The sequence below is a fragment of the Radiomyces spectabilis genome (assembly GCF_025331425.1).
Source record: "Radiomyces spectabilis strain NRRL 2753 chromosome Unknown BYT42scaffold_18, whole genome shotgun sequence".
In the NCBI taxonomy this organism is placed as follows: Eukaryota; Fungi; Mucoromycota; class Mucoromycetes; order Mucorales; family Radiomycetaceae; genus Radiomyces; species Radiomyces spectabilis.
In genome coordinates, this window is record NW_026251943.1 from 82,624 (window position 1) to 101,878 (window position 19,255).

Sequence of the window (19,255 nt, forward strand, 5' to 3'; positions counted from 1 at the left end):
ACGCCAATGACGACTTTTTTTTTTCCTTCGAAAAAAAAAAAAAACGGCCCTGTCGACATTAGTGCGAGTCCCCTCCAGAACTCATTCAGGCTATTTTTTTGGATGTTACTCCCTTACTTCCAATCCTCTTTTTGATTTCTTTTCTTTTCATCCTGCTTCTGCCACTATTTTTCTCTTAGCTGTTTTTTTCTTTTCCTTTCATTTCATTATTCATCCACTTCAGTCCCTTTAGGCTTCATCCACAAACACCTCTTCGTTCCCAATACATCCATTTCACTTTCGCGCCCACCTCGTTTTGTTTTGATTTATTCCTACTACCTTGTCAGTATCATATAGCGTCATTATATCATGATTGAATGCACTAGCACAACACCGATTGGACAACCGCCGGAATTTCCTCCAGCAACGAATGATACACATGAATTAGGGACGTCATGCGTTGGTGGACCACGGTCTCCTTTATCTCAGCATCAAGAATTTTTCAATGCGATCCAAAAACGATACAGCTTAACTGGACCCTTTGCCACCGAACAATCCAAGAAGCAGCAGCAAGCACCGGAGATTCAGCTTCCGTCCAATACCCTCCATTTCTCCGCAGCTTCGTTAGCCATCAAGCGTAAATTAGCCTTACCCAATCATTCGTCATCATCAATATCGCCTGTTTCACTTACCCAGGGTTTGTCTGTGTTTGAACCGCGCGTGGTCATTGACCTATTGGAGTCGAACTCTCCTGATTCTTCCACGCTTCTACTGATTGACGTTCGATCTTTTGTGCATTATACCCACCTTCACATCAAATCGGCGATCAATATCTCCGTGCCCAACACCATCCTCAAACGCCCTTCTTTTACCCTTGACAAAATAGCCGATGTCATCGCTTCAGACGAACACCGACAGCTGTGGTTAAAATGGCGTCAAGCAAAACATATAGTTCTATATGACCAGCAAGGCAGTCTTCTTCAAGAAAATAGTACCATCAGCTACTTTGTGCAAAAGTTCAAAACCAGTCATTTTGATGGTACATTAGCTTATCTGAAAGGTAAATATGCTTTGTCTCTTTTTCCTTATCTTTTTTTACCAAAGAAAAAAAAAAAAAAAGAACAACAACAAACAAACGGCCGAAACAAGAGAAAAAAAGGGAAGGGGAAGAAAAGATGAATGTGGGGCTGCACGTTCGTGGATGCAAGTGTCCATGTATGATGATTTCATGGCCCGACACCATGATATTGCTATCCTTTACCAATATATCCATATCTGTATGGGACAATCTATCGTGTGATAATGCAAATGATGCATTCAATAGGCTATCTAATCATTTTGCTTCCGACATCGAAATGCTAAACATTGCAATGTTTTGTTTCTTTTTTAGGCGGCATGGATGCCTTTTCAAAGATTTATGCGGATCGCTGCATCGGCGCAACGCCACCACAAAGAAGATCGCCTTCTGGCCATATTGTTCCTCCGACACCCAGCTTATCCGGCTTGCCACCTTTAACTCCGACAAAACGACCAGGCGCTTTCAATCTAGGCCCTCTTCCATCCATGACAGCATCAATGCCTCTCAAAAACCACGCCTTCAATCCATTCTTCTCCAACATTCGACAAAACATGGAATTGAGTCATGGAAGCATCAAGGAGCGATTTTCCGTTCGATTGGCCCCCGATTGCACCGTTGATACTGATACCGGTAAAGTGGCAGGCACGAAACGCAAATTACGCGATTGTGCTGGCCTGACCGAACCTACACGATTACCTCCTTGGCTTCGAAAAACGCTTGTCCCGGTCGAAGGACCCCATTATCTAGCTGAATGCTATGAAAACATTGAGCGTACCGAACAGCGACGTCTTCAAAGCGTTATGGCTCACCATGCCAAAGCCGACAATGATCTGATGGATCATCCGTTCAGTATTGTGGCAGGTATAGAAAAGGGTACACTTAACCGATATACCAATATCTGGCCGTTTGGTAAGTGGATTAAGCTCTCAGTTGTTCAGTCGATGGTCTTTGACGTGCATCCTTGGCTAATGCGAAGTATTTAGAGTACACACGTGTAAAACTGGAGACATCTAAACCCGATGCGGACTATATCAATGCGAGCTACATTCAATATATTGACTGCGATACAGCAGATGTACATACACCTACCGGGTCAGCGCAAGACGTACCGAAACTGTTGACGCTGAATGAACAGATGAAGTTAGGGCGCCAATATCGTCGATATATATCTACCCAAGGTCCATTACCTTCTACATTTGGCGATTTTTGGAGCGTCGTTTGGCAGCAAAATTCTCGTGTGATTGTGATGCTGACGAAACAGGAAGAAATGAACAGGGTAAGATGAAAAAAAAGAGATTTTATGTTTTAAACAGGATCATTAATGCAATGCATTCGCAGATCAAATGTCATCAGTATTGGCCTTCCACAGTGGATCAATCAGAGACATACGGTTCGGTCCGGGTGACCCTTATTAAGGAAACGGTTCGGGTGCTCTCAGACCATCCTGATGATCAGATCATTCGTCGCGACTTCTCTATACAGTTTAAGTCTGAAACGCGGCAAGTCACACAGATTCAATATACTGGTTGGCAAGACTTTGGCGTCCCGGATGATCCGTTGGGCACCTTGGCGCTTGTGAAACTAGCCGATGAAACCCAGAGAAGCTTTGAATCGCCGGGCCCGATGATCGTCCACTGTTCAGCAGGCTGCGGGCGATCAGGCGCGTTTTGTGCCATTGACACGTTAATCCATCGGTTAAAAGACTCGGGCGATATACGCGATCTAGAGAAAGCGGGAGAATTGGATCTATTATACCAAACCATTTGCAAATTCAGAGAACAACGCGTTAGCATGGTACAAACGCTACGTCAGTACGTATTTTGTTATGAAGCTATTCTGTGGTGGATCCTCGGTTATTGAAACCCCCATCACCTTGTACAAAGAAGAAAGAAATAAAAAAAGTAATTTATGAGTACATAACCCAAGAAAACTATTGCTCTCAAATATACGCGTCATCAACTGCTTGAAAGCTATTGTAACAATAAATGCATGACGTAAAGTAAAATATATTCGATCAACTTGAATTGGATTCTATTTAAAAATCACCTTGCTAATCAATCAAAAAATTATATTTCTTCTGGTGATTAAGTTATATAACTTATTGCTTGTAAAAAGGTCCTGAGACAGGGAAATGAATAGCGGTGGAAAAAAGATAACGCCATCATGATTCCAAAACTCGCCAGCCAATGAAATTAATACATTTCTTCCCAATCGCACACCCATGAGAACTGAAACAAGTGCAAATCAAGGAAGGGAAAAAAAAGCCATGGCATGAATTACTAATTTTTTTTCACTCTCTTTTTTGGTTATTGTTTTTGAGACTTCTTTTATTAGCACTGGTGTAAGTGGTACTTTTTTATCAATGGACACTCCTTCTCGTCGACTTTATATGGCTGCCACGACGCCGCCACGAGAGGAGAATCGCTCTACTAACCAAAAAGAGACCATCAACGAGGTATGTCATCTTAAAGTCTATTTAACGCGAGAGGTAGACGCTAATTCAACAGACTTGATGAACAGCTTGCTCGGACGCTAAAAGCTCGTTTGCAATTTGCACGGCTGAAAGTGCAGAGTGGCATGGCAGATAAAGATTTTCAAGAGGTGGAAGATGTATTTTCCAAAGACCCAGAGAGCGATCAAACTGGACGTCAATTTCCTTTAACTCCAGCCTCTCCGCCACATATACGAAAACGCATACGGCGAAGCAGTGGATACGACAGCGAGGATGATCAGCAAGAAGCTGCAGCGGCAAGAACCATCATGATGCTATCCAGCAGTGGTAGCCCAAGGCCACGAATGAAACGACCTCTTCAAGAAGATCCACCCGGATTTCGTCGACGTTATCGTCCAAATATCTTTGAAGAAGACAAGGAAGAATATCCACCCTCTTTCTATGACTATGTCGCTCAAGATCCCGATTACGAGCGAAGGAGTCGCATTGTAGGGCGAAATTTGCCACGTCTGACTGTGGATCAGAGGGATCAGCCCGCCTCTTCTCCTTACCTTCATCCTCCACCATATACAACATATTCAAATCCTGCTCCTTATTATCATTATTCACCATACAACACGCCAACTCCTTACCATCACTCTTCGCCACATTTGCCGCCTTTACAAACACACCCACCATCCTATCGCCCAAGTCACTTTGCTTACTCAAGCCCTCATACCATGTCACGCCCGTCACGGTGAGATAACATTCTCAAAAAATGTCCGGGATTCTTTTTTGAAGTATGTAAACATCCCTTTCCCACTTATCCTTGCTTTTTTTTTCTTGTACGGCACTCTCTGTGTATGGAGCGACCAAGAATAGAACCCAGTTTTTCCCGAAGACAGAACGAAACGCGCATAATCAGTAAAAGAAATGATGTGTAAAGAATTGTAACAAAAATTGATTGTGGCGAACCATAAATAACTCGCAGAGGGACAAGGAGGACATTGCAAAGGGAGACAACAGAATGATGAAAAAAGAGACAAACGAGACCGAGAAACAGAAGACACAATCAATAACAACGAGCAATTAAAGAATCTTCGACATGCTCTTGCAATTCAACCACCTAATTCTGCGCATACATGCTTGTCCACTCACGAGCTGAAAATAAAATGTACAATAATTCATGAGTAATCCATTTCAGTCAAACAAAGTCAAACGATTCATTCTTACCTGTCTTGATGGCATCGGGCTCATTTTCCTTCCAATGTTGTGCTACATCGTTGGCTAAGGGATCATCAGGATTAGGTGCAGACAGCAATGCTTGTATAGACAGCAGAACAGTGCGGATTTGAAGAGCCGGAGACCATTTGTCTAATGAACAGCGTGAGTCATCCTTTCTTAACGCACATTGCCCCACACAATCTATTACCTTTCAGAATATCAAGGCAAATACGGCCAAGCTTATCAATGTTGGGATGGTAGATTTTGGTAAGGAATCTAACTTTGGGAGGTCCCATGGGATATTCCTCGGGCAAAAATAACTCGAGATGGAATATGCCACCTATCCAAACACGGCAACCGTAAGTATAAGCTGCTTAACTCGTATCGACTGCTTCTTGATGAATGAGAAATACCTTCAAATGGTGACTGAGTAGGGCCACTGATGATAACATCAAAGTAGCGCAAGTTATCCTCGTGAGGCGTGGCGCTAATGCCTGGTGCGGGCTCGGCCAGCAAGCGTTCGGTTTCCTAGGATTTTTTAAAGTAAGGTAAGGTGACTGTACAGGTAATAGAGAAACTCCTATAACGAACTTTACCTTGATAATTCGTTTTGGCAATGCCATGGAGGGTCAGGTGCAGAGCAATAGAAAAAAGCTAACGCTTCAGAGGCAACAGTCAAAAGGGGAAAAAATTCTGTTCTTTTCCTTCAGTGACGTTGCTCACACCATGAAGCCGGAAATCGGTGATTGAAATTAAGCAAGGGCCGTTTTCCGAAATAGAACATTTGCATTTCATTTTTTTGAAGCACTGCATTGGGTTTTGGTAATGCCCGTTTCTTTTCATAGCTGTACTAACTTAATCTCGAGGTTCGCAAGCAAGCAGACTGTAGATGTTATTGAACTAGCTATTCTTTAGAATTGTATATTGATAAGATACATGTCTCATGAACCTGGCCGAGCCGCAGGCAGAGAGCACAAGCAACTTGTATCGCGAAGATTTGTGGCAGCATTAGAAAAAGGTATACTTCTTCATTGCGCTGGTTCACGTGATGTATTGCACACTCTTCATAATGATATTGCCGCACTGTATGCTCATGCCTATAGGAATACCGTTTGTACTTTACGACAATGCACCGAAAAAAAATACCGCATAAACTATTTTTTGAGCCGAACGTTGATGGGATGCAACGTTTTAAATTAGACTCGTACAGCTAGTGTTAAACTGTAATGGCTCCGTTCGAGATACTGTATAGCACAGGTTACATGATCTATTTTGGCAGATCCGCAGAGTATTGATTAATAGCACATGATAGAAGTAACACGATAGGGTCAAGCAGCGGTCTATCACTTTAAGCAAAGAAAAAGAGAAAAAAAATGGTAAATTAATGCGAGCTCTGCCAATTGTAGGTAACAAAGTCACTTCAGGCTTGCAACAGTTGCTGCCCATTCTGGCAAGCGCAGAATGGTGTGGTAATGAGAGTGACCTTTTTTTTGCCGAAAGTTTCGGGGGAAGAGTGACAATGAGTTTAATTTGAAGAGGCGATGTGGAAATTTTGATTCTATAACAGGCACACCGTTTTCTTCTCGGCTTTATTTGCTTCTTCTTTTCCCTTTTGTAACAATGAAGCTTTTATTGTATGCCTCACTGTTGCCAGTCATTGCGACTGTCACTTCGGGATTCCTCAAGTACGTATTGCTGTACTTGCATGCTGTGGGGTTAGCCTGGATCTTGATTCAACGGACGGAATTATCTGTTTCAACCAACATGTACGGCTTACGACAGGCTATATTGAATGTGTCACTACCTCCCAAAGAATCTTGGTTTAATATGGGGCTTTGGGAGAAGGAAGGTCTCACCTACCATCAGGCATGCGTTGCGCTTGTGAATGCTGTAGCAAATTATATGAAACTCGGCCGTCGCACGAAAATTTTGGGTATGCTGAGGAAATAAATGCGTCGATTTATTAAAAAACTTATGCATTATATGTCCAGATGTCGGCTATGGTTGTGGTGACTCTTGTTTCCATTTTGCTGGTAAGTACTTGTTTGTTTCAATATAGCAGGTACACAGCGATCTGACAATTATATTGACATTGACAGATGCGTATGAATGCGACGTAACGGTAAGCTTTCCCCTTCATATTTTAACCCAAAAAATGGTAGCTGACGAATTATACATACATCCAGGGTATTACGCTTGAAACACAGCAATGGGAAAACGCAGCGTCTCGGCTTCAGGAACAGTGGCAACCTCTGTCAGATCGAATGACCCTGCTGCAAGGCAACGCGAACGATATAAGCTCTTCAATGGCCGGCAAACAGTTTGATCACATTGTCTGTATCGATGCTGCAGTCCATTTCGGAACCAAGTGGGACTTTTTTCGGGATGCTTTGCCGCTGTTGGTACCGAATGGGACTATAGGTTTGTACGATTTGGTGTTCCCGCAACCTTTGAATGAACTATCGCCTTTCACGCAGGCCATCATCTCGTGGCTCTGCGTCAAACTCCACGTTTCTTTGGAACATTGTATAACAATTACTGCGTATGAGGAAAAGTTGAAGGCATTGGGTTATATTGATGTGTCCATCCAGCGTCTACCGAACAAGAACGTTTTTGGCGGTTTAGCCAACTATATGCAAGAACAACAGCGTCGATGCATCGATTCCGGCTTAGGTCTCAGCATCAACAATCGTATCTTCTTAACCGGAGCTGGATCAGTATACCGTCTTTTGGGCCGACGAGAATGGGTGTATCCGGTATTGGTCACTGGGCGACGGCCAGATTCCAAAACTGCTATCGCAGGAGAGCCGAATTCATCTTGATTCACCAATGATTTTTCTTATTCCCACAGACGATTATGATACCATACATTCTAAAACAACTGTTGCTAAAATACTACATTACAGTAAACAGCAATAACAACAGAAAAGAAAAAGGGTCTTTGCAAAAAGCACCCCACAAAATAATGGGTAAAATCCAACGATCATGTCAGGCTTGCTTTTTCTGCCTCGACACATTAGCCAATCAAATGGCGATTCATGAATATCTGACGTTTTGAATGGGAAAAATTGAACGTCAGAAAATTTCACTGCTGGTTCTCTTTTTCTTTTTTTTGTTATTCTTGGTGTCCAGCTCCATTATTCTTGTGATCCTCGACTGTTGTACCCAACATCGTTTTTCAGATAATTGCAATTTGGGATCGGTTCCATATATTTTTGTACTCGACGAATTGCGACCTGAATCACACGAATGGCCACCTTCAAATATTGCATGGAATGGTATACAAGAGTCGAGTGACGTGAAACTTGGTAGAACTTGGATATTCATTGTTTCCATTAGCAATAACTTGCTATACCCGAGAGAAGACAAGGCAAATCGCAAATTGATGTTTGCTTGCCGTAATTGTCAGTACGAAGAAGATGCAGATAATTTTTGCGTATATCGTCATGAAATCATTCACGCACCTTCGTATGTTTGCAGACAACCCAGATTCAGGATGAATTGATTTATTGACTTTTTATTTTAGCGAGCAAACGATGGTGCTAGCTGATCTTAGTGCTGATCCTACCCTTGTAAGTTGATTCGTCGAGATGAAGGAAACTGTCAGTGTTACCCGATGGAGACACTAACCCTTTTATCTTACGTAGCCCCGAGCCAACGTTCCTTGTCCGCGCTGTGGGCACCCGGAAGCTGTTTTCTTTCAATCTTCCTCTAGACGTGCAGACGCCAAGATGACATTATTCTATGTCTGTGGCAATCGAGCTTGTGGACATCGTTGGGTTGGATAGATTTTTTTTTCATCTATTTTTGTTTGCTCTCTTTTTTGGATTGCTTTTAGACCTTTTGGGATTATCTATATAAGACAGACGGCAGAAGCATGATGAATTATCTTTCAATTTTCTGATACATTTGTCAATGCTTTGACGTCTCCAGGGAGTTACACTCCACACCTAACAGAGATTTGTACATATTCTATTTTCGTCTTCTTGTTGACCTTGTCGTTTTGAAGTGGGGTCCTTCCAATCAGTTTTACTCTATTCGTGACGGCAAGTGCACGATCATGTTCAAAGGACGTATTACTGGGGAGAACAAAATGGATCAAAAGTGGATTTATTCGGCTCTTGTCATAGGCTGCTTTGGTATTTCTTCATAACCATGGAAGGGATCGGATAACTTTTTGAGTGGTCAGTGGGTTCGGAGCTTGGATCTTGTGGCATTGTCCAGCTGGAGCCACGTGGAAGTTAGATCGTTATTTTCTTTTAAAGCAACCACCTCTCCAGCTTTTTTTTTTTACTGTGCTTATATTCCCATGGCCTCCGTAAGTTCGTACCGAGTATTCTATTTCAATAAAGTCTAATGCCTTGTATTAGTTGTTCTTTGACGATTATGATTTTCCTACAGAGATGTACGATAAAGAGACCGGCGACTTTTCTCTTCCCATTCGCACCTTGTTAGACTTTACACCTCACATACTAAGCGAGCTGCCAAAGAAGCCAGAGGTAATTCACTACTTATGACCTCTCGCTGATCTATGACTGAACTTTGACTAGGAACAAAAACGCATGTCTCCCGATGAGAAAACGACGTCTTGGTTCTCATTTATGTCCTCTGCTAAAGAACGTCAGTGGCCGTCATGGCTTTCTACAGACCGAGCAATGGCAGTTGGCGAATATTTATTACGTTACGGTACCAGCTACATGGAGATGGATAATGAACGAAAACGACGCACCAGCTATCGTGACTATGAAGAGGAGTTCCCGCGAAAAAAGCGGTTTCGATCTTATTGGACCTCGTCGACAACGTCCCCCAAGCAGAAACGGGAAGAAGAGGATAGTTCTGATGAAGAGGAAGACCAATCATCAAAAAATAAGAAAGCAAAGCAGACGACTGTGCAAAAACAGGAAGGGAATGCCACACTGTATAAATCCGCTGCTGCGGTAGGAGCCCTGACACTGTCATTGTATTCTACTTACCAGGCCAATGTGGCCTATGGGGATATTACATTTCACAATCAACTTGAAGTCCTTCTGACACATGTACACAGCATACTGAAGAGCACACAAATATGGATCAAGCAACATGAAAAGCTTGGTGACTCCGTACCGGAACAACTAACCAACGACATGATCACCATTCAAGAGTTGGTTCAATGCTTGGAAAGGCTGGATCCAAGAAGCGAGAAAAAATCTGAAGCAACAGGATGGTAATGCTACTTTTTTTTTGGATCATGTGAAAATCGCTTCGACCTGAGATTCTGATTTTTTTTTCTCATGTCAATAGGGGTATCGGTGCATTGGGCGGACTGTCGGCTCTGGGTGGTATCGCATTTGGCAGCAGTGTAGCTTTGACAGGTGGCACTGCGGTGGCTTTAGGAGGTATGCTTTGGACTATCTCTAGCAAAGCGAGGTCTTCGAGCAAGCAAATCCAAGGGGCAAGGCTGATGCTTGAAAGCCAAGTTCGCCAACTGGTTAATACATGTCAAAAACAAGCGACGCCACGAAAACGGGTCATTCAAAATGCATTCACCCCATTCGTTAAATCGGAACCAGTTGACCTGCGCAATCAATCATCATCGTAAGAGTTATCAATCCATTCCTCTAACTCAAAAAAAATATCATGCTAATGTGAACCCTAGAACATCTTATGCACCATCAGAACCACGTATCAAAAACGAGACGACCCGTACGGCAACCAAACCTATATCCAAACACTCCTCAAAGATACGATTGCCAGCATAAAATCGTTTACATCATTCTTCCCCTTTTTTTTTCGCTCATCAACAGTTCTTCTATCATCATCTTATAATGTTACAACGCTGGTAATTGATTTTTGTCTCTAAAAATTTCAACGCCCTCAGCCTCACTTCTATCATCGATATGAGCTTTCTGAACCATCATCTGAATGTATAAGAATCCGTGTGTCTCTATTACGGTTGTGCCAGCCCAGGAAAAAAAAAAGAAGGGCAAGCAAGGAGGAAAAAAATTGAGTGAAAGAGAGCGGCAAAAGGGATAAAAAGAAACATATACCAAGGAATTTGGCAGAAGAATGGAAGAAAGACTTGTAAATGAGGAAAGGTGGCTGGTCGCGAGCTTTTTCGGCTGTCTTTTCATGGAGACCGGCAAAATCAATTGACTGACGCATTTTCCTTTCGTGAATCGCAAGTGTTTCCACGAGTGCCGTCTGGCAGTCGTATTGCTCTAATACCGTTGAATCTTTTAGTAGCTGATTTCTGATAAACATGTGGGCTCTATTCGTCGCTTCCAAGCTGTGAATTAGCGACTGGTGGTTGCTACCAATAATCAATTCAAACAAGAAATAGTTTTACAAAGGCAGATTCATAAATATACAAAATACCAGAGCATATGAGTGATGATAATCGTTTTCGTAGTGAATCTGCAAAAACCTATTACAAATCGAACAATTAGCACCTAATTCTTTAATTTCTTACTAAAATTATTTACCCAAGCAAATCGATATTTCAATCGAACATCATAACCACCATCTACCTCGATGCAAATTAAAAATATAAACATTCAGGCTGCCCAAATATGAGAAAGCTGGACACCTGACAACTTCCTTTGGATGAATTGCCAAGATCCCAAAAGCTTCTGAATGATGGAAAAATGCGTGTCTAACACAGTCACACACTACAGTTAAACATCTATTCCGTCCGCGTAAGGTACGTACGGAATCCTGGATTCCGTACGTACCTTACGGACGGAATTGACAAAACCGTACGCGGACGGTGTCCATCTGACTTCAAAGTTTTAAAAATAGTTACAATAGAAATACGTTAACGTGACATTTGAACACAAGCCATTTGTTCATTGCCATTGGTCACTTCATACAAAAAGATGCATGACCATTGGTTACTTTCTACAAGAAAATGCATTACCATTGGTTGAAGATGTATGCTGACAGCTCTATGATTCGTTGTTTTTCAGAGATCCTAGACAGATGTTCACTTCTTATTGGTTCATGACTGGATCCATCTCTTTTTTCATTGGGCTCAGACCACACTTCTTTAACGATATTCGTATAGCCTTTGGGAGGGCTGTTGCGTATTTTGTGAATATTCAATTTTATTCTTGCCGTCAGAAATAAAATAAAGCTATACTATACAGCTATGGAGCCATGGAGCCATGGAGCTATACTATGTATACACTACTTACCGAAGACTACTATATACATAAGAGTAAAATAGAAGGATATGAATCACTACAGTTGAAATAATGAAGGGGGATATTGAAAATCTTCCGGCTTCTACTTATCGGTACAGTATGCTGCCAAGCATGATAAAGGGCAGGAGGATGTCTATGCCCATATACTCATGACAAATCCGACGCTAAGTTTGCAGCATACATGCAATGACAATACAAAAAGACAAAAAGATGACAATATCAGAACAGATATGAACTCTTGTACATAAACATCTTTATATAATTCAAGATGCGCACAAGAGCATATACAGTTCTGAGCATTGTACAGTACATCGCCGGTGTGTATGTCAATGATGATACCGCGCACCAGTTCCAGGGAGCTGTCATGGCTATACAAACAGAGGTACACTCCAGAGCAATATCATAGTGGGCAGCATAGCAACCATAAGGAGAACCAGGATGATGACCAGCGGCTTTGATGACAAAATACAAAGGTGAGCAAGATGATACTGGTCAAGCAATAACAACTTACTTTCTCCGTGTCAACGGGATTGTGTGGGAAAGAAGAGAAAGAAGTGTATGACAAAAATTATTATCGGAATACATTTTTATTTAGTGGTCCAGCAGCGGCAGTTGAATCTCCTTTTTTTCTCATCCTGGAAAGTCGCGTCTGAGATTACGTCCTGGTAAAGTTGAAAATGTTCGGTGCATTTGTAGCATGCACGTAAGACGAGATGCCTACCAAGAATACATTATTAGTTAAAAATAAAAAAAATTAATGCTATGTCAAGTACCTGTGAAACCTGAAACTTTCGAGCTGCGGGGATATCACAAGCAACCAAGAGAATAGCAGCGCGATACGTTCGTCTCCTTCACCAACGCCAACATACAACTGTTCTAGCTCATCAACAAGATGCCGCAGGTAATGGTTGATCTGTTGTTTGCTAGGTTCTTTGCTACCAGGAAATAACGCTGCCAAAATCACATTTTCTGGCTTATAATGTTCTGTCCTGGGAAGATTGTTGATCGCCAAATTCCACCGACTGAATGCTGACGCCCGGTGTCAAAAGGCTGGAACCAGTCCACGATCAAGGTTAAAAGAAGTGACCGCCCGTCATCAACAAAGCGCTCTCCGTGTTGATCTTTGAGTTCGTTCCACATATGGCCGTCATAGATATCGTATAAGATATTTGATGGATTGCCAGTTACAAAGGAAGTGCGTTGTCTCCATAAATTGATCTTGTTGACAAAGTTTCCGCGGCAGAACATCATTTGCAGGGTCGAAATAAGAGGAAGATAGCTATATTCCTTGATGGGCACAGGTCGGTTTCCAGCGGAACGTTTGAATAATCGGTGACCGGAAGGTGATGAGAATGGAGCCATTAAATGTCCCGGGATTTCTACGTGGTTGCATCGAACTTGTTCCACAGGATCATTGTACCGTTCCAACCGCAGATCGCCAATACTTTCTGTCTTGTGACAGATGGGGCAGACCACAAAACGAATGATAGACTTGACACTATCAGGTGTACCGACCATTTTTGCGAGGGTCGACAATTCAGCAGGGAATTGAAACTCCATCCCGCACACAAGAAAAATAAAATTGAGGCCCGCCATCAATTGTTTCGCCCTTTCCTTAGATAAATACTTGATACAAAAATTGTAAACCCAAGTCATGATGACCCAGGTAAACCAGTTGGCCGAACTTGGTGGCAGCGCTTCTTCGTAGTCGTCCTCCACCTGCTCTTCACGAAGATAATCATCATCATCTGATAGGCCATCTAATAGATGCGGATTTTCCTCATCGATAAGGTCTTCAATATCGATTTCGGCACCATTGTCATCAACCAGTATCTGTCCAAAAACAGCATTATCCGAATCCCCTGGTACAATTCCAGGAACGATGTCGGTCGCATCAAGAGGTTCGTCATCTACCGTTGCAAAATAATTATTGTCATGTAACGGTGAATTGCTGCATATATATATATATATATAAAGGTCAGGTTAAATAAAGGCTGAAAATTCATTGACAGTTCACTTCATAGTTACCGATTATATGAATGCCGGAATGGTAGATTACCGGCATCAGGAAAAGAAAGCGGTGTATCATTGACATTGTCCGGCTCATTCATCTCAACATCGTCGTCTATGAGGAAAAAAAAAAGACGTGAGAAAATATATCAGATAAAATATACAAGTCAATTTACCATCGTCATAGTCAGGCGCAGGAGAAAAAGGATGGTGAGAAAGACCCCAACGCTGTATATGTCGGCGAGTTTGCCGGCTGGTTTGTTGTGTATGGAAAATTTCTCCAGATGGGAGTCGAGAAGTACATTTATCGCAGTGACAATCTATATAACGGCTAGAAACAGAAAGTGTGGCATTGTCAGTAAAAATAGGGTTAGTAACGCCGTTAGCGCTAGAAGCGCTAGCGGCATGAGCATTGATTTCGCGTTGATAAGACATTGCAGCAATTACAAGAATTGATTAAAGACTCAAAGAAGAGCTACTGTACACGAAGTGCCTAACTGTCTCTCTTAATGACGGTTGCGGCTTAGTGTCTTTTTCCCCATCCAAAACGAGAATTCGTCCAAAAGAAGAATGTTTATTCTGAAAGGGAAGTCTGCATAACACAGAATCCCAAAATGGCAAGTTAGAAATACCGGCCGCGTCAGGAATTGAAAAGCACCGGACGTCCGGGTTGTACGGAATAGCTATTTAACTGTAGTGAACTGCGTTGTGACTGCGTGTTGTTGATGTATTTTAAAATAAAAAAATATCGAAGCGCGGATGGTTAAGTGGTATAATCTTCGCCTGCCACGCGAAGGGCCCGGGTTCGATTCCCGGTTCGCGCATCCTTTTTTGCAGCTGATCATTTTTTCGTCAGTTTTTCGGATTTTATAAGTTTGACATTTTTTTTTTATTATTATTTCGTGTCGTACTTCACTCGGATCTGATATACAGTCAAGATCACCAAAGTGGTTTGCCAAGAAATATAGGTCTAAAAATGACTGACTTTTTATTATTCTGTTTGTTCTGTCTTTTATATCTTTTCTCTAGTTTACTGATTATTAATCTATTATACAAAAGGGTATTAGCCCTTTTCAGAGTCTATATGTTATTGGTGTTGACTCTTCGCTTGCGAGGGAGTCCGCGGGGAGTTCTGATTGGTCAGAATGGAAACAGGTCACGACAATACTCCCTCCTCAGACTGTTGATCGTCCACGAGCAACGAAATCGGACAAGACGAAAGAGAAAAAAAAGAAATTGAAAAGATATCGAGAGGGCGAGGAAGTGCTAAGAATGAGGTGAAGGTTGGGCACGAGCAATACGCGGAATATACCAGGCTTCACGTGGGGTAATGTCGGTCGTATATGCAGGGCGAAGGCGTTCCGTGTGTACCCAGGAAGCATAGGGCTTGCCGTTGACTTCGTGGAGCTGATAAATGTCCGTGTCGAGATTGCGGTCGATGACCGTGTATGGACCCATCCAGGACGGCTCCAGTCCTTTTCGGCTTTCGTGTCGCAACAAGACTAAGTCGCCAAGGTCGAAGGTTTGGGTGTCAGTGCGCATTACTTCGTCCCAGCGGCGTTTGTCAGCTTCAGCGTTGCGTTGCATTCGCCATTCCGCAGTGTCGCGTGCTTTGCGTAGCTTGCTTAAATAATCGACGGCTCCCTTAGCAATATCTTCTGGAGGTTGTTCTTCGGTTCCAATTTTGATCCAAGGGCAGGCGGGGTCACCAGGAATTTTGGGATGTCGGCCGTACGTAAGGTAAAAGGGGCTGTAACCGGTGGTGCGATGTTTTCGAATGCGGCAGGCCCAAATAGCGGTATTCAGATGATCATCCCAGATGGAAACATTGCCGTTGATATACTTTTTCAACATTTTCTTCAAGGTCTGGTTTAGGCGTTCGCATTTGCCGTTCGTGCGTGGGTGGAAAGCTGAAGTTAAGGTGTGATTCGTGCGTAGCATGCCCACATATTTGGCAACAATGTTTGACATGAAGTTGGTGCCGCGGTCCGTGAGAATTTCATCGGGACATCCAAATCGAAGGACTATTTCTTCGTATATGAACTTGACAATAGCGTCGCCCGTGGCTTCGGGAACAGCGCGTGCGATTGGCCAATTGGTGGTGTAATCGACGGCGACCAGAATCCAACGATTTCCATTTGCTGTGGTGGGTAGTTCGCCGATAAAATCGAGATGCCAACGGGAGAATGCAGCGGGAATGTCAAGGTTATGCATCGGGGCCTTGTGAGTGTGACGGTCGTCGTTGGCTGTGAGCTGACACTGGGGACATGTCTTGATCCATGTCTGGATGTCTTCCTGCATACCGGGCCACCACCAGCGTGTCTTCATGAGAGCGCACATGGTTGCGGTGCCGGTATGGCCAAATCCCTTGTGGTAATCTTCCACCAAATCGGCACGGCGGGCAAAGACGACGTAGCGTAATTCTTTGGCTTCATTTAACTTCGGCTTGTAATACACCATTCGATCACGAACAATGAAATGCTTCTTGTGTTGCTCGAGTTTATCTTTGATATTTTGGGGCCATTGATCCGGTTGTTTGACATAAAAGCGTGGCCAGTCGTTGCGGGGATCAATGTGGCTTTCTTCGGCCTGTATGGCATATAGGTACTTTGGTTCGAGGTCGGTTGGTGCGGGATCCGACGATGGACCACTGACACGAGAGAGGAGGTCAGGGATAGTGTTTTCGGTGCCAGGTCGATATTGGATGTCGGGGTCATAGGATTCCAGTTCGTTAAGATATCGGACGAGACGACCCGTAGGATTTTTCTGGGATCTTAAAGATTTTAGTGATAAGTGATCCACATAAACTACATAGTTATGGTCACGACTGTCAATGAAACAACGCCACGTTCGAAGGGCATGGAGGACACCTAGCAATTCGCGTTCCTGGGCTGGATAGGAGCGTTCTGCTTTGGAGAGCTTCTTGGACTCGTAAGCCAGAGGGCACCATGTACCATACTCGTCCTGTTGTAGCAAAACGGCACCGAGACCATAGTCCGAGGCATCGGTTTCGATTCGGAATGGCTTCGACATGTCTGGGGATCGGAGTACCGGTGCCTCGATGAGTTTGCTTTTTAATAGGTCAAAACTGTGCTGACATTCTTGGGACCATTGGATTGCGCGCTGTTTTGGTCCAACTCCTCGGGTTAAGTCGGTGATAGGGGCTGCGATACCGGCGAAACCTGGAATGAAGCGCCGGTAGTGTTGGGCTAGACCAATAAATTGTCGTACTTCCTGGACGTTCGTTGGAACGGGCCAATCACGTACAGCTTGCACCTTCTGTTGGGATGGGAGAATGCCTTTGGCGGAGATGTCAAAACCTAGAAAGGATAATTCCTCTTGGGCGAAATGACATTTTGTAGGGTTGACGACGAGTTGTGCCTCGTGAAGTTTGCCGAGGACCGCACGGACGTGCTCTTGATGGTCTTCTAAAGATGAACTAAAAATGAGTATATCATCAAGGTACACCATAGCGAATTTATCAAGATAATCCTTGAGTACGGAATTCATAAGCTTTTGGAAGGTCGGTGGCGCGTTGGTCAGGCCGAAAGGCAGTACCAGGAACTCATACTGGCCGTAACGGGTGTTGAATGCTGTTTTGGGGACGTCTTCTTCTCGAATCTTGACTTGATGATATCCGGATTTCAAATCCAGCGATGTGAAATAACGCGCGTCCCGAAGACGATCGAGGCACTCATCAATCCGGGGGAGAGGATAGCTGTTGCGAATGGTAACCTTGTTAAGGGCCCGGTAGTCAATGCACATGCGCATTTCACCATTTTTCTTTTTGACAAAAAGGACAGGGGCGCCCCAGGGGGACGAGCTCGGTTGAATGTGGCCTTTATCTAGCAGACCCTTGAGCTGACGCTGGAGTTCATCCAGTTCCAATGGGCTCATTTTGTAGGGTGTTCGGTTGATGGGATCGGCGTCTGGCGTCTCGATGGCATGTTGGACATCGCGATGTGGGGGAAGACCACTGATGTCGTCACGGAAGACTTGAGAGTATTCAATTTTGAGATCCTTCACCCAGTCCTGATCAATCTTCTCCTCCTCAGCGGCATTACAGAGGTGAACCAAAAAACAGTCGGCTTCATCGTGCTCGAGAAGTTTAGATACTTGTTTGGCAGAGAGAAGGAAGTTGGCATCGTTAGTGGAAGCAGTATCAATAGGATGGATTACATATGAACGCCAATGGTCGGTGATGTACCAGGTATGGAGTGTCCAATCGGGGCGAGGTTTGACATTGACTAACCATTCATCACCTAAAATAACATCGAACTTGCAGTCAAACACCAGGGCGGAAAAGGACGTGGGAAAATTATCGAGAAGACCGGAGACGGTGGCAGAACCTTGAATAGAGGAACGCTGGCCGTTCGCTGTCTCGACAAGCTGTCCGTGGATGGGTTCCGTAGGGGACTCGGCGAGACTCGCAACGCGAGGACTGATGTAGTTGGTGCTTGCACCACTGTCAATTAACGCATGGAAAGAATGCCCGCGAATTGTGAATTTATAGAGAGGTAGACAGCGAGGAGAGACAGTATGTAACGATTGAAAGAAGGTCGAGTCAGGAGATATCACTGGCTTTGATGGAATCACAGGCGAGTATTGGTCAACATCAGAGGATTTTATTTCTTCCACATCCTGACTAGGTTCTAGATTATTAAGGCGGGACGTAACGTTACGACGGTGTTGCTCATCCAATTCTTTATGAGCGCGAGCCCGCTCGCGACAGTGGCGCTGGTAATGACCCGGTTTGCCACACCAGTAGCATTGGCCAGAGCGGGAGTTAGCCGGTCTAGGTCGAGATTGATTCCGGTAATTTGTAGAGTTCAGCTGTGCTACAGTGGCGGCGACGATTGTACTAAGATCCATAGGGGCGACACCATCATGGCGGAGATATTCCGGCGTGGAGGATGCTTGAACACGAGCACCTAGGCGGTTACCGCTTTCGAAAGCCAGAGCTATCTGTATAGCGTCATCAATGTCCAAAGGATTGGCTCGTGTTAGATGGGAAGCAGCATCAGCCACTAAGCCTGTGATAAAACGATCGATCGCTTCATCATCGGTCATGTTGGGGAGGTCCATTCGAATGTCTTCGAAAGCGTCAACATATTCCGTAATGGTGCTGGTTTGTCTCAGTTCACGGAGTCGGACACGAGCCGCGCGATGGGTGTATGCTGGGGCAAATTTGGATGACAATTGGGTCCGGAATTGTTGCCATGTCTCGGGTGCTATTCCTTGCTCCTCCAAATGGTTCCACCAAGTCAGGGCACGACCACGAAGGCGAGAGACGGCGACAACGATCCATCGATCAGTGGGCACTGAATAAAATTGTAAATACCGAGATACCGC

General features: G+C 43.9%; 6 protein-coding genes and 1 non-coding gene across 7 annotated transcripts; 6 read left to right on the plus strand and 1 right to left on the minus strand.

The window, feature by feature from the left end:
* The first annotated feature begins 74 nt into the window (after positions 1 to 74).
* BYT42DRAFT_589154 (protein-tyrosine phosphatase-like protein) lies at positions 75 to 3,046 on the plus strand. Its single transcript, XM_051570335.1, has 4 exons — positions 75 to 1,039; positions 1,370 to 1,966; positions 2,041 to 2,333; positions 2,396 to 3,046. The coding sequence occupies exons 1-4, from the start codon at positions 349 to 351 to the stop codon at positions 2,915 to 2,917; spliced, it is 2,103 nt and encodes a 700-aa protein (XP_051418308.1). The 5' UTR covers positions 75 to 348; the 3' UTR covers positions 2,918 to 3,046.
* A 308-nt stretch (positions 3,047 to 3,354) lies between these two features.
* BYT42DRAFT_589155 (uncharacterized protein) lies at positions 3,355 to 4,405 on the plus strand. Its single transcript, XM_051570336.1, has 2 exons — positions 3,355 to 3,512; positions 3,578 to 4,405. Exons 1-2 carry the CDS (start codon positions 3,420 to 3,422, stop codon positions 4,247 to 4,249), a joined length of 765 nt encoding a protein of 254 aa, XP_051418309.1. The 5' UTR covers positions 3,355 to 3,419; the 3' UTR covers positions 4,250 to 4,405.
* BYT42DRAFT_589156 (ubiquitin-conjugating enzyme E2 N) lies at positions 4,406 to 5,385 on the minus strand. Its single transcript, XM_051570337.1, has 5 exons — positions 5,309 to 5,385; positions 5,126 to 5,240; positions 4,921 to 5,052; positions 4,722 to 4,862; positions 4,406 to 4,649 (listed from the first exon to the last, which is right to left on the minus strand). Exons 1-5 carry the CDS (start codon positions 5,333 to 5,335, stop codon positions 4,615 to 4,617), a joined length of 450 nt encoding a protein of 149 aa, XP_051418310.1. The 5' UTR covers positions 5,336 to 5,385; the 3' UTR covers positions 4,406 to 4,614.
* An 865-nt stretch (positions 5,386 to 6,250) lies between these two features.
* BYT42DRAFT_608736 (S-adenosyl-L-methionine-dependent methyltransferase) lies at positions 6,251 to 7,801 on the plus strand. The gene is made up of 4 exons (XM_051571204.1): positions 6,251 to 6,645; positions 6,704 to 6,745; positions 6,812 to 6,834; positions 6,899 to 7,801. Exons 1-4 carry the CDS (start codon positions 6,333 to 6,335, stop codon positions 7,532 to 7,534), a joined length of 1,014 nt encoding a protein of 337 aa, XP_051418311.1. The 5' UTR covers positions 6,251 to 6,332; the 3' UTR covers positions 7,535 to 7,801.
* On the plus strand, positions 7,802 to 8,687 carry BYT42DRAFT_589160 (DNA-directed RNA polymerase II subunit I). The gene is made up of 4 exons (XM_051570338.1): positions 7,802 to 7,990; positions 8,052 to 8,180; positions 8,239 to 8,284; positions 8,360 to 8,687. Exons 1-4 carry the CDS (start codon positions 7,962 to 7,964, stop codon positions 8,498 to 8,500), a joined length of 345 nt encoding a protein of 114 aa, XP_051418312.1. The 5' UTR covers positions 7,802 to 7,961; the 3' UTR covers positions 8,501 to 8,687.
* Positions 8,688 to 8,993: 306 nt separating this feature from the next.
* On the plus strand, positions 8,994 to 10,872 carry BYT42DRAFT_589162 (uncharacterized protein). The gene is made up of 5 exons (XM_051570339.1): positions 8,994 to 9,030; positions 9,083 to 9,211; positions 9,263 to 9,915; positions 9,993 to 10,286; positions 10,348 to 10,872. Exons 1-5 carry the CDS (start codon positions 9,022 to 9,024, stop codon positions 10,448 to 10,450), a joined length of 1,188 nt encoding a protein of 395 aa, XP_051418313.1. The 5' UTR covers positions 8,994 to 9,021; the 3' UTR covers positions 10,451 to 10,872.
* A 3,784-nt stretch (positions 10,873 to 14,656) lies between these two features.
* BYT42DRAFT_t154 lies at positions 14,657 to 14,727 on the plus strand. Its single transcript has one exon. It is a non-coding gene; the product is annotated as a tRNA-Gly (tRNA).
* The last annotated feature ends 4,528 nt before the right edge of the window (positions 14,728 to 19,255 follow it).

Excerpts from the sequence above, each read along its gene's own strand:
- BYT42DRAFT_608736 (XM_051571204.1), top strand. The coding sequence starts at position 6,333 with ATGAAGCTTTTATTGTATGCCTCACTGTTGCCAGTCATTGCGACTGTC. Across the intron at positions 6,646-6,703 it reads CCGTCGCACGAAAATTTTGG|ATGTCGGCTATGGTTGTGGT; the intron begins GTATGCTGAGGA and ends TTATATGTCCAG. Across the intron at positions 6,835-6,898 it reads CGTATGAATGCGACGTAACG|GGTATTACGCTTGAAACACA; the intron begins GTAAGCTTTCCC and ends ACATACATCCAG.
- BYT42DRAFT_589154 (XM_051570335.1), top strand. The coding sequence starts at position 349 with ATGATTGAATGCACTAGCACAACACCGATTGGACAACCGCCGGAATTT. Across the intron at positions 1,967-2,040 it reads TACCAATATCTGGCCGTTTG|AGTACACACGTGTAAAACTG; the intron begins GTAAGTGGATTA and ends CGAAGTATTTAG. Across the intron at positions 2,334-2,395 it reads AACAGGAAGAAATGAACAGG|ATCAAATGTCATCAGTATTG; the intron begins GTAAGATGAAAA and ends ATGCATTCGCAG.
- BYT42DRAFT_589155 (XM_051570336.1), top strand. The coding sequence starts at position 3,420 with ATGGACACTCCTTCTCGTCGACTTTATATGGCTGCCACGACGCCGCCA. Across the intron at positions 3,513-3,577 it reads AAAAAGAGACCATCAACGAG|CTTGCTCGGACGCTAAAAGC; the intron begins GTATGTCATCTT and ends CTTGATGAACAG.
- BYT42DRAFT_589156 (XM_051570337.1), bottom strand. The coding sequence starts at position 5,335 with ATGGCATTGCCAAAACGAATTATCAAG. Across the intron at positions 4,863-4,920 it reads TTGCCTTGATATTCTGAAAG|ACAAATGGTCTCCGGCTCTT; the intron begins GTAATAGATTGT and ends GCTGTTCATTAG. Across the intron at positions 4,650-4,721 it reads GCCCGATGCCATCAAGACAG|CTCGTGAGTGGACAAGCATG; the intron begins GTAAGAATGAAT and ends TTTTATTTTCAG.
- BYT42DRAFT_589160 (XM_051570338.1), top strand. The coding sequence starts at position 7,962 with ATGGCCACCTTCAAATATTGCATGGAATG. Across the intron at positions 7,991-8,051 it reads TTCAAATATTGCATGGAATG|CAATAACTTGCTATACCCGA; the intron begins GTATACAAGAGT and ends TGTTTCCATTAG. Across the intron at positions 8,285-8,359 it reads TTAGTGCTGATCCTACCCTT|CCCCGAGCCAACGTTCCTTG; the intron begins GTAAGTTGATTC and ends TATCTTACGTAG.
- BYT42DRAFT_589162 (XM_051570339.1), top strand. Across the intron at positions 9,212-9,262 it reads AGCTGCCAAAGAAGCCAGAG|GAACAAAAACGCATGTCTCC; the intron begins GTAATTCACTAC and ends AACTTTGACTAG. Across the intron at positions 10,287-10,347 it reads CTGCGCAATCAATCATCATC|AACATCTTATGCACCATCAG; the intron begins GTAAGAGTTATC and ends TGTGAACCCTAG.